The sequence below is a fragment of the Dermochelys coriacea genome, chromosome 5 (assembly GCF_009764565.3).
Source record: "Dermochelys coriacea isolate rDerCor1 chromosome 5, rDerCor1.pri.v4, whole genome shotgun sequence".
Lineage (NCBI taxonomy): Eukaryota > Metazoa > Chordata > Testudines > Dermochelyidae > Dermochelys > Dermochelys coriacea.
The window spans coordinates 71,586,810-71,599,941 of record NC_050072.1 but is presented as its reverse complement, the minus strand read 5'-3'; the positions used below and the strand labels follow the sequence as shown (position 1 = coordinate 71,599,941).

At 40.5% G+C, this 13,132-nt stretch overlaps 1 protein-coding gene across 1 annotated transcript in view; it reads right to left on the bottom strand.

Moving 5' to 3' along the window:
• CAMK4 (calcium/calmodulin dependent protein kinase IV) overlaps positions 1 to 13,132 on the bottom strand; it is a 302,575-nt gene that overhangs the window by 146,429 nt on the left and 143,014 nt on the right. Inside the window, exons 3-4 of the mRNA XM_038403756.2 lie at positions 1,281 to 1,343; positions 539 to 621 (exon numbers count right to left, since the gene is read on the bottom strand). Of these exons, the coding sequence (XP_038259684.1) occupies positions 539 to 621; positions 1,281 to 1,343 (146 nt within the window). The remainder of the gene's footprint in view (positions 1 to 538; positions 622 to 1,280; positions 1,344 to 13,132) is intronic.

Below are 13,132 nucleotides of genomic sequence, written 5' to 3'. Positions count from 1 at the left end.
AATTTTCACAGATATAATCAAGTGCTAAATGCGGGGAAGGGCTTCTCTCACTGCTAAGTTGATCAACTTTTTATCTGGCATTTCCCTCTTCTATCTGCTATTCAGCTGATTTTTGCCTAGCATTTTGTCTGCTGTCTTCCCAGTGTTCCTCTCACTTCTCTCCACAACACACCGCTTCCCTGTTCACCACCTGACTATTTGCATGACCCCGCTTTGATGTTTGCTTGATGAGTCCCCTCCTGCAACACTACATGCTATTTAGAATTTATTGACTGTTTCCTCCATTTTTCACTTAATTGGAATTTCATTTTAAAAAATTTCCACCTTTTCCAGATGCCCATTTCGAGCCAGATCCTGCAGACTTTTACTCATGTAAGTAGTCTTCACCCAAATGGAACTACTTCAATGATTACCGATATAAGGATTACTCGGGAAGAGGAGGCTAATTCTGAAGGATCATACCCTTGTTGAGCAATGCATTGTAAGGTGAACACCACAAAATTCCTTGTGCATGCTGCGGTTTGCATAGATCACCCACCTGTCAAATAGCTCCCCTCCTGTGACCAACTCCAGAACAAGACTGATTTCTGTGGGGGTTTCAAATATCTCCTTCAGTTTTATCTGGGAAAAGATACCAAACAGAGTAATTACTTGAGTCCATGCACAGTACAATAGACTACAACAAAGGGACTGTAGTGAAGTGGAAGATGGTACTAACAGCGATTACATGGTTCATACTCAGATCAGTTAAGAAATTTATTGTAAGTATCGTTTATGGTGCCTAATTATTTCTTTTTTGCTTCTTTTGATCTCCTCTGGGATCCCTCTTTCTTTCATCCCTACATATTCACTTCCCATAATTCAGCAACCCTCTCTCAAATGCAGAAAGATTACAGACGGCTTTTTGGCCCATCAGGACCTCTCCAGGAGTCTTACAGAGGAAGTCCCTGAAGACAAAGGCAAGGCTTTCCCTCTCTCCAGGGAGTAACAACAATGACACCACCAGCTGGCTCTATTTATCCCTTTTCTGCCAGGTTCCCCTTTAAGCAAAAGGCTTGTTTTTGTAAATTCTGTCTTGCTATTTAGCGGAAACTTTAATAATTTACTTTAAAATGTAACTCTGACCCAAAGATCTTAGATAAAAACCCGGATTTTTAATCAAAGCCTCCAATACATTAGCATACAATGTGAGCTATGAAGATCAATACTGCAGTCTCAGAAACTGAATACATTGTTAATGAGAGGAGACACAGTGAAATACTCTAAAAATACCCACTTACAATATTTGGATGCGAGAGGCGAAGGAGAACACCTATTTCAGTTCGGACAATTTTCTTGTCTACCTGGTTAAAAGAAAAAAAGATGTGAAGTGTGACTGCAATACTCATCTGAGAAACATCTAATGGCATTACAGGAAAATGTCTATCAGCAGATTGCTAGATTTCTTAGAAGAATGATTTGTGTCTCTTGCACTGAAGTCTAACTGGTAATTATCCTTCTGTATGAAGAGAATGAGAGTTTGCCCATGGTCTGGAATAATGTAAATTTTCTCTCTGTAACATTCACATTGCTGCAAGCCCTTGCAAGACAGCAAACACATGAAAGACAAACCTGAAAAAGAGGCTACAGATTGTATTTGCTATTCTGCCCCTGTGCATCTCCATTACACCGGAGGATGGATGTGGCCCAGCATGATGTGTGTAACAGTGTGTGTCAGGTTAGTTGGGAAAGAAAGGATTCTTCATGCTTAGGTGGAGTTTATACCTTTGTGATATATTTTGCTATAAAATTAAAAGGTGAACGTAAAGGATGTCACGCCCCTGTATGGGCCAAACATCCCTCAGCTGGAGCCCAAATCAAGGTGTAAGGTTTGACTTGCTTCAGAGACACCTCTAAAGCAAAGGTATACAGTGCACCTCATTTCAATTAAATTCTAAGGAGGACCCTCCTCCCATTTGCTGATTAATAACCATACTCTTCCAAGATCCTGTCTCTTGTTCCAGATTCAGTTTCCATTTCCCCTGCAGCACATCTCACTTATAGTAAAGTTGAGGACTAATTCCCCACAGCTGGTCCAACCCTACTGCACCGCAGGATCATTCACTCAGGATGACAATGGTGCTCCTACTAGCGGGAGGAAGAGGGTTAACCCCTTCCAGGTTTGAAGAGGGTTGGTGTACCCCATCATACTCAGGTACTGAAGTGCACAAGGAAAAAAAAAACCTGTTAAGTTTGAAAACATGTCATGAGGTTTATTTTATTTATTTAGCTAAAGTAACCAGTAAATTGATGGAAGAACTGTCCTAGTAACAGATCGTTTCATGAAACGAAGAGCCATACTGAAAATGCTAATAATTAACGTTTCAAATGTCCCTAATTCAGTAAGAATTAGTAGGTTAATCATTATCAACATGGACAAAGGTAACTCTGTTATAATAACAGAGAATAATAAATATAAAGGATTCCACCCTCAAATGCATTTCATTCTTCTTGTACAGGCTTCAGAAATGATAGCTTTTCCATTTCCTAGAACAGTTTGTAGAAATATTTGTGACATAACTATTTTTTTTAAATGTATGGTCCTGTTGCATTAGCTATCCTGTGTGGGGGTTTTTGTTTGTTTCACACAAAAACTCAATGTTATCCAAGGTAATTCACCGTGTAAGGTAGAAAATTGCCTGATGAACAAGTGGAACTTTATACTCAAGGTCTGTGCCTGTACTGTGGAGGCATATTCTTGAGTACTTATCATGGTTGTGGCTAGACAGTAAGAAACAAATGTGTTTAAAAGCCTTCATGTTATAGAAGCAGGATACCATTTGGAAAGAAGCAGCACTGTGTTTAAACAAAAGCTTCCTAAATTTTTACCTCGATTGTAGGGAAACATTTTGCTTCAACAGGGAATAAATACAACATAGTGACAACAAGCTTTAAATATTTTTCATTTTCAAAATTACAACGGAGATATAAAGCTCAATTCTCCTCTCACTTACATAAGTGTAAGTCAGCTGAAGTCTATGGTGTTAAACTGGGGTGAAAGTGGTGTATGCAAGTACAGAATTAGACCTGTAGTCCTTCCTTGAAGCTATTCATTTTAGTATGCTCTGACGGAGACCAAAAAAGAAGAGCAACCTTGAAGAGACACTGTGAAGGGGTTCCCTTGTCCAACCAGCATGAAGAGGCAAAAATGAAAAGCTACTGAAATAGCTGAGTGAAAACCCTGTGTGGATTTCTCTGTAAAGTTGCTTCATAGTAGCAAGCCAGATAAACTTCAATAAAGGTAATCAATAGACTACTCACAGAATGTGTCAATCAAACTGACCTCAAAGAATAAGTCCTCCCAAAGTCCCACACTGCATTGGAAGCAACATCTTTGTACTTATGTTCTATGTGTGCCCCCCTTAAAATAAACAAAACAACGCAGGGAGTTTATTATCCCAGCACAGGCCATGCAGGCTTGTTCCAAAGCAGAGACTAGGGATATTGAGTTATACATCTGGAAGTTTTCATCACTATTGCATTATGGGTGTCTATCTTCTGGTTTTGAATCCCACTTCCTTCCTACATGTTAACAAGTATATCAAAACATTAACATTGTGGTGATGATATTCTCACCCAATGCTACTTTTTTAGTAAGCAGCCATGTGTGGATGGAGTGAGGTGTAGTTGGCATCATTCCCTAGCTCCTGAAGACAGTAAACATCATGTCTTAGATCTTGCCTTCTCTAGTTTGTCCTTTAGAATAGCTTTTTCAAATTCTAACGGTTGGCATATTTAACTTCTATGGAAGTTGAAAGGTTGGATTACTACATTTCAAAGCTGGAAATATGAGTAATGTGATCTAATGATAACGATATGTGATGCCAAGCAGAACACATAGATTGACTCTAGTTGGGACAGTCTCCACAAAAGTTTGGAGAGTCAGAGAAGAAAAGAAAATGGAACTGTGACATCTCCAGGTGCATTTAACCTCCCATGATTTTCACAATAGTAGTGTAAGTGAAATGGGTGGTTTGATGGGATCCCCGGGGTGCAGCCTGAGACTGTGAGACCACTGTGCCGCATTAACTCTCCAACCTGGGCTGTCTCTCACAATGCTTTGCTAGTGACCAGCAGCAAACTCCTCCAGATGCTGTTACCACTCTGCTGGACAATGGCTAGTGATGTCTGTTCAGCACCCACCCGGCCATTGGTTACCTCCCTTGTCATCGTCTCTGAAGAACTAGTATCTATCTGGGCGCTTCCCAAACCCACAGCATATTTTAGTGAAAACCATACAACACAATTCTTATAATTTGATATGCATTAATGATATACTTTTAGATGGAACAATGGATTTCAGCAGTTCATAACCTTTCCCCATATACCTCAGATGACATGCTTTATATGCAATATCACAATTATATATAGATGAGGACTATAGGGATTATAGGGCGCTCTCCTGAAGTATAGAGTGTTACAGAGGGCCCATAACCAAATTTTCCTAAACTTCAAAGGTACTGGCTCAGTTTGAAATTTCAGATTACATTTTTTCTCACAAGTGGCATGCCCTCTCAGGCTGTATACTCATCTCCACAATGAGGGGAGCTTCTTGTTGCTCAAGAAGCAGCATTACCTGAACAATAAAATAGTTTTGTTAGCATTAACCAACAGATTTCAAAAAGTAATTGTAAGTGATGAATTGCCATTGAAAGGAGGTGTTTTTAGTGGTGTGCTGCAGGGAACTGATCTCAGCTGATTATTATTCAATATTTTTATCAATGATTTAGAGAAATATATAAAACCAGCACTGGTAAAATTTGCAAAATTACCAAAAAAAAAAATTGGTGGAGTGGCAAATCATTAAGGGGACAGGTCAGTTATACAGACCGATTGGGATTGCTTGATTAGATGGACTCATTGGAACAGCATGCCTGTTAACACAGCCAAATGCAAGGTCATACACCTAAGAACCATGTACATGGGAAACACGTCTAAAATCAGAAACTATATTCTGAAAAGCAGTGACTCTGAAAAGGACTTTGGGGTCATGGGAAACAATCAGCAATCTTGTCGTTAAGAAGGAGAATGCAATCCTTAGCTATATAAGCCAGGGAATATGAAGTAGAAGTAAGGAGGTAGTATTACCTCTGCATTGCCATTGATGAAATAGCATGTCCAGCTCTGGTGTCCACTTTGCAAAAAGAATGTGCTCAGAAACAAGCTACAAGAATGATCTGAGGTCTGGAGAACAAAACTGTATAGCAAGAAACTAAGAGTATGTCTGCATAACAGCTGGGAGGTATAATTCTGGCTCTGCTCAAGCTAGTCCACTAAAAATAGCAGTGTGGCTGGGGGGCAGCATGGGCTAGCCACCCAAATACGTATTTAGGACCTCCGACGGGGGTCACCTGAGGCACTGCCTATGCTACCCTGGCCACATGGATATTTTCAGTGCACTAACTCAAGCAGAACTAGCTTGTGTATGTCTACCCAAGCTGGGAATCATACCTTCCAGCTGCTGTATAGAAATACCCTTAATAAGCACCATCTATTTGGAAGAAAGGTTACCAGGTGACTTGATCATGGTCTACAAGTACCGACATGGGGAAGAGATTTCTAACAGATGCCTCTTTCATCTAACAGAAGAAAGCATAACAAGATTCAATGTTATAAATAAGTCAAAAAAAAATTAACAAAGGGGGGCAATTAACCACTAGAACAACTTAGCAAAGTTTGTGGTGGATTCTTCATAACTGAAATCCTTAAAGGAAGACTTGATATCTTTTAAAAAGCTATCCTATATCTCAAACTGAAGGTATGGGCTTGATATAGAAATTACTGGGTAAGGTGCTGTGGCCTGTGTTATGAAGAACGTCAGACTAGATTATCATAATGGTCCCTTCTGATCTTAAAATCTGTGGATATGTAACGTTAGTGAATCTAAATCCCAGTGGTGCAAAGCCTTTTTTGTACAAAGTGTTCTGAAGGGCCATCACAGCCCTATAAAAATTACAAGTATTTCTAGTATTATAAAGTCAGTAACTTGGCATTCAGTAAGTGTATTAAGTCTGTACACTGGACATTTTTTAGGACTTGCAGGTAAGGCAATTGCCTACTTTCTTGTGAGCTGATATAAAAACTAGGGGGCTGTGACTGTAAATACTAAGTATGGGCATAATCCTGCAAACCGTTACTCAAAGGAGCAATCCCTCGACATCAATGAGGCTACTCATGTGCGTAAAGATTACCTGTGAGAGTGAAGATTTGGAGGATCAGGCTTTAAATATTTACTAGATTCTCAAAGTCAATTCCTTCCAGCTAGAAAGGTTTAAGGAGATTGGAGACTGATGAATTCTGGACTTGTTTTCATACTCTCTGTAAAATGTCTGTCTAACCCAATAGATATCAAGCAAATGAATTCAAAATATTGCACAAGGTAGATATTCCCCCATGAAAGCTATTTAAATGTGGCAATCTACTTTCTCCAGCATGCTGTAGGCGTCAAACTGAACAGTACACACTTCATTTTCTCTATTTTTGGACATGTTCATGCATTATGAATATCTGGCAATAGGTATGCAATAAGACTGTCTACACAACAGCTGCACCACTGTAGCACCTGTGGTGAAGACGCTCTAAGCCGACGGAGAGAGAGCTCCCGTTTGCTTAATATCTCCTGCCTGCGCGAGAGATGGTAGGTGTGTCGGTGGGAGAAGCTCTCCCACTGACAAAGCATTGTCCATGTCACTCAGGGGTGCAGATTATTCACACCCCTGACTGAGGTAAGTTATACTGAAGTAATTTGTAGTGTAAACATGCCTGAGTTTTCCCTTTGGAACCAAATGGGTATTGCTAGGGTATAATAAAGAGCTTAAGGAACAGGATCCTGATTTTATCCACCTGATGGCAACATATTAAGAGAGGAAGGATGGTCCAGTAGTTTGGACACTAGCTTGAGACTCGTTCAATTCCCAGTCCTGCCACAGACTTCCTGTGTGACACCGAGCAAGTCATGGAGGCTCTCTGTGCCTCAGTTCCACATATGACAAATAATGATAATGAAACTTCCATTAAAAGATTATGAGGAGCTCGGATACTACAGTAATGGGGGCCATGTAAGTACCTAACATAGTTAGATATTTGTAAACAGCCTGGAAAGAGATAACCAAAAAATGGCTATGGGGATAAATCTTAGCAACAGAAGAGAGAGAGTGTGTGTGTGTGTCTGTGTATCTATATCTATAAAACATAAAATCTCTATATGGTAAGAGCATCAGCCTACATAACACAGTCATTAGGGAAATCATGCTATTTTACCTCTTACATTCATTTCCTTACCAACTCACATGCAAAGTGTCACGTGTATCACAACATATGTCACCACTTAATTTAGTCCAGCCTCTTCCATGGAAGATGCATCTATTTACATAAGGTCTGAATTTGGTGCTAGATGTTTATCCTGCATACAAGCATCTACAATTCTGTCACTGAGGTTTATCTATTCCTGAAGGCAATCATTTTGCTAGGAAAACAATTATGCAATTTGAAATAAATATTTTTAAAACATTGTATTTTAAAAATCACATTTAAATTCTTGCTAATAATATATTTTTGCATAAATTTTGTTAAGCTAACAGAGGTAAAAATGGGCCCAAACGTGAACCATTTATCCAAAAATACCCCACAACCCCAAATGTTTGGATAAAAGACACCCAGATATGAACCATTAGTTTGAGTTGTGCAAACCAATATCCGACCAACACATTTTCACAAAACTAGAACCACTTTTGATTTTGCCTGGATGCACTTTACAAATTCAAAGCACACATCTACTAAGACAATTTATCTGAGCCTGCGTCTACAGTCCTTTCACATGTTGTGTGCTACTTACGTGAGTAAGCCAACAGGGCTATTATCAGGAGTAAATACCACGCAGTGAGTGTAAGCGTTGCAGAATCAGACCCTTTGAGAAGTAGTAGTAAAATCAATGCTAGCTGCCAGCAGTTCACTGGTTACAGTAGTTTAGTGACTATCCTTGGATGACAAAGAGATTATTCTTTAATTTTAATCTGTTCTAAAAGGATCCATCAAAAGTATTTGATCTCTGGGCATAATATCCCTTCTTCCTTTGAAAACCTACCATGTGTTTTTTACTAGCTTGTGAATGCCAGGTTTGGATGACTTAACAATGCTGAGACTTAACTGAACTCTGTTTCCCATCTCCAAGTCCAATATTGCAAATCAGTTAAAAGCAAACAAAGATATTTTCTGTACTGGTGTGTTTGCTTTACCTATTAGTTCTTCACTGCTGACCCTCGGCAAGAAGTTTCCAGGAACATAGACGTACATTCAAACAAAGTGCACGGGGGACAGCATGTAATTATTTATACCTTTGTTTTCATGCTGTCATGGTTTATCTGTGCAGACACCATATAGAGTGTTAAACTGCCAAAAGCCAATCAAGAAGCAAGAATTGTTATAAAGAGTGATATGGCACTGTTCTTTAACATTCTCATTCCTATCTGTATTCTGGTGTGGATCCACAATATGCTAGGCACAATCTACACAAACAGGAAGACATATTCCTGGCCCCAAAGAACTTACAAGATAGGCAGTATATGGAGGACACAAGACAGGGATACAATCAAAATATGTACAATTCTTATATGCATAATGGCTAGGTTGAGGGCCAAGTTGAGGAAAGATTTATTCATATAGAAAAAAAAACATTTATTGTGTATTTTAACACTTCAGCTAACATTCTGGTTATTGCTTGTCCTCTCAGATTGTGAAGTCTCTGGAGCAAGGATTGTATCTGCATGTATGGTTGGACAGCACCCTGCACACTAAGAGCTCTATTACATATAACAAATAAGTTACGATGATAATAATTTAAGTGAAGTATGTGTGTCAAGTGGTCTTTAGAGCCCTTCCCAGCCAGCTTCCTGCTGCAGGAGTGGAGCCCACTTGCTTGTGCATTGTTGACAACATTTACAAAAGTTTTTCAAGTAACAGTTTTCCAAATAAGCCGGGGTTCTGGATGCAGTTAGGTCCCTCTCTAGCCACTGGATAGATGTCTGTGTGTTCTGGTTAGTTTCAGGACTTATACAGCACTTTACAAACATTAACGCTGAAATCCTGCCTCAACTAAAGTTAATGGCAAAACTCCTATTTACTTCAACAGGGCCAGGTGTGACCAAAAGCACCCCTATGCAGTATTGTAAGAATCTTTGTATAAAATATGCCTTGTGAGTTATCATTTGAAAAATAATAACTCACTGGTCAATAATATCATGATGAAATATATGTAGCAACATTATATGTAAAGTTATGAGTTCCCCCTGCATGATGTTATTAGCACATGTTCAAAATGAGACAGCCATGGCAAAAGTTATTAAATAGGCCTATCCTAAACAAAGGAATGTGTGACTACCCCAATTTACATACAAGTAGTAAACAGGATCCCTGAGACAGTAAAGGGGGAAAATGGCAGGAGGCGAAGCAAATCTTCATTTAAGCATACACAGGTGAGAAGAAAGAGCATAGAGCCTCCTTCATCTCCCTATTGCCTTCTTTACATTTGAATAAGCTTTGCTTTGAGGGGTAATTTTCAGAAGGTTCCACTTCAAAGGAGTGACTGGACTATAAAAATAAGGGGCAAAAACACCCCAGATCATCTCTTTTCTACCTAAGAAGACAAAGGAACCAACCCTTTGACTTTGGGAGCAGATCCTGACCTGAGAGTTTGATCAGCCATGTTACTGGGATCATGTGGTAAGGATTTTACATTGAACCAAGTCTAGCGTAATGAGTTTTGGTTACTAGAAAGCATTTTATCTTTATTTCTTTTGTAACCATTTCTGACTTTAATGCTCGGTACTTGAATTCATTTAAAATCCTACCTTATTTTGTTAATAAAACTTGTTTCACTTTTAATCTAAACCAATCCAGTGCTGTGTTTAAACTGAACTGTTTGGTAACTCCAGTTACAGTAGCAGACTGTTGAATACCGATCCCATACAGGGGTAAGGGACCTTTACTATCTGAACTTTCCAGGAGAGTACTGGACAGTGCAGAACATACTTTTGGGGAAAATTTGGGACTGAGAGTATGTTGGGGATCACCCTGCAAGTAATAAGCAAGGCTGGTGGATGCCAGAGTGTGGCTGTTTGCTGACAGGCTGCTGAGGTCAGAGCTGCTGCAGGGCTGCAGCTATACACAGACACTCAGGGTGTGACCTGCATGCTGGCAGGCTGTTTGTGAGCAGTCCATGTTGGGCGCTACAGCAGCAAAGCATTGCGAGGCACCCAAGGTTAAGGGATAGGGGTGACAACCTCTCACTGGTCTGGATTGCACCCTGGAATGTGATACCAGGATTTCACCTTAACTTAATTGTCACAATCCCTCTGTGAGGCAGCCAGGTATTATTATCCCCTTTTCACAGATATGGAAACTGAAGCACAAAGTGTTAAGGACATTTACAAAGGTGGGTGTATACAGTTAAATGGCTAATTCCATATTGAGGCACCAAAATAAAAGTGGCCTGATTTCCAGTGGTTCTGAACACTCATCTCCCATTGTTTAGCATCTTGGGCTTTTGCTCTTTACTCTACACATGTACATTTGAAAAGTTTGTCTTTGTCTAAGCTGGAATTGTCTGCATCCGTTTGAGAGGGTGCCACTGTGACCTGCGCAGGCCTACAAATGATGGCTCTGTCTGCATCAGATCAAATCTGAAATGTTAGTTATAACAAGTTATAACAAATGAATCCTGGGTTTTCCTCCAACTGGTGCTCCACAGCATAATGCTCTATCTTTAAACAATCCCTGGTCTGAAATCCTTTCCACTGTCTCACGTACATATCTCTAACTTAACAAAATGTAACATCAAACCAAACAATTGAAGTTATATATTTAAATTTCCCTGTATCTGTGGACTGGGACTGGTTATTGGCTTGCCGCTGCTCTTTACTAGAATGGTAGAGATGTTCAGAGTAACAAGAAGGGTTTCTTCAAGTATGTTAGCAACAAGAAGAAAGCCAAGGAAAGTGTGGGTCCCTTACTGAAGGAGGGAGGCAACCTAGTGACAGAAGATGTGGAAAAAGCTAATGTACTCAATGCTTTTTTTGCCTCTGTCTTCACAAACAAGGTCAGCTCCCAGACTGCTGCACTGGGCAGCACAGCACGGGGAGGTGACGACCAGTCCTCTGTGGAGAAAGAAGTGGTTCAGGACTATTTAGAAAAGCTGGACAAGCACAAGTCCATGGGACTGGATGCACTGCATCCGAGGGTGCTAAAGGAGTTGGTGGATGTGATTGCAGAGCCATTGGCCATTATTTTTGGAAACTCATGGCAATCGGGGGAGGTCCCGGATGACTGGAAAAAGGCTAGTGTAGTGCCCATCTTTTAAGAAGGGAAGGAGGAGAATCCGGGAAACTAAAGGCCAGTCAGCCTCACCTCAGTCCCTGGAAAAATCATGGACTGGGTCCTCAAGAAATCAATTCTGAAGCACTTAGAGGAAAGGAAAGTGATCAGGAACAGTCAGCATGGATTCACCAAGGGCAAGTCATGCCTGACTAACCTAACTGCCTTCTATGATGAGATAACTGGCTCTGTGGATGAGGGAAAAGCAGTGGATGTGTTATTCCTTGACTTTAGCAAAGCTTTTGATACGGTCTCCCACAGTATTCTTGCCAGCCAGTTAAAGAAGTATGGGCTGGCTGGATGGACTATAAGGTGGCTAAAAAACTGGCTAGATCGTTGGGCTCAACAGGTCGTGATCAATGGCTTCATGTCTAGTTAGCAGCCAATATCAAGCGGAGTACCCCAAGGGTCGGTCCTGGGGCTGGTTTTGTTCAATATTTTCATTAATGATCTAGAGGATGATGTGGACTGCACCCTCAACAAGTTTGCAGATGACACTAAACTGGGAGGAGTGGTAGATATGCTGGAGGGTAGGAATAGGATACAGAGGGACCTAGACAAATTAGAGGATTGGGCCAAAAGAAATCTGATGAGATTCAACAAGGATAAGTGCAGAGTCCTGCACTTAGGACAGAAGAATCCCATGCACCGCTACAGACTAGGGACCGAATGGCTAGGCAGCAGTTCTGCAGAAAAGGACCTACGGGTTACAGTGGACAAGAAGCTGGATATGAGTCAACAGTGTGCCCTTGTTGCCAAGAAGGCTAACGGCATTTTGGGCTGTATAAGTAGGGGCATTGCCAGCAGATCGAGGGACATGATCATTCCCCTGTATTCGACATTGGTGAGGCCTCATCTGGAGTACTGTCTCTAGTTTTGGGCCCCACACTACAAGAAGGATGTGGAAAAATTGGAGGGAGTCCAGTGGAGGGTAACAAAAATGATTCAGGGGCTGGAGCACATGACATATGAGGAGAGGCTGAGGGAACTGGAATTGTTTAGTCTGCAGAAGAGAAGAATGAAGTGAGATTTGATAGCTGCTTTCAACTACACGAAGGGGGGTTCCAAAGAGGATGGCTCTAGACTGTTCTCAGTGGTAGCAGATGACAGAACGAGGAGTAATGGTCTCAAGTTGCAGTGGAGGAGGTTTAGTTTGGATGTTAGGAAAAACTTTTTCATTAGGAGGGTGGTAAAGCACTGGAATGGGTTACCTAGGTGGGTGGTGGAATCTCCTTCCATAGAGGTTTTCAAGGTCAGGCTTCACAAAACCCTGGCTGGGATGATTTAATTGGGGACTGATCCTGCTTTGAGCAGAGGTTGAACTAGATGACCTCCTGAGGTCCCTTCCAACCTTGATATTGTATGATTCTATGGTAACTAAGAAATAATATATATTGTTTTGAGATAATGCAGTAACTATAATATAACTCAACAGTTCTTTGCACTTCATAGTCCATGGTATCAGTGTTGCTGCTGCCTACTACTTTATAACTCTTGTCACTTCTTTATCTCCTTAACTTTGAAGACCGTTCTTAATTTCTCAGATAAACTATGCAGAATCATTTTCTGGTCCACTAAGCTTCTGAAAGTCATAACTCTTGGCAGCAATGACATACTTGTCTGTCTCCATAAACCAAAGTCACTTTTTGTCTTTGTGGATAAATTAAAGGCTGCTAAAGAATATGCTAACTGACTAATACAAGTAACTTCAGAGGCAGCTGTTTTG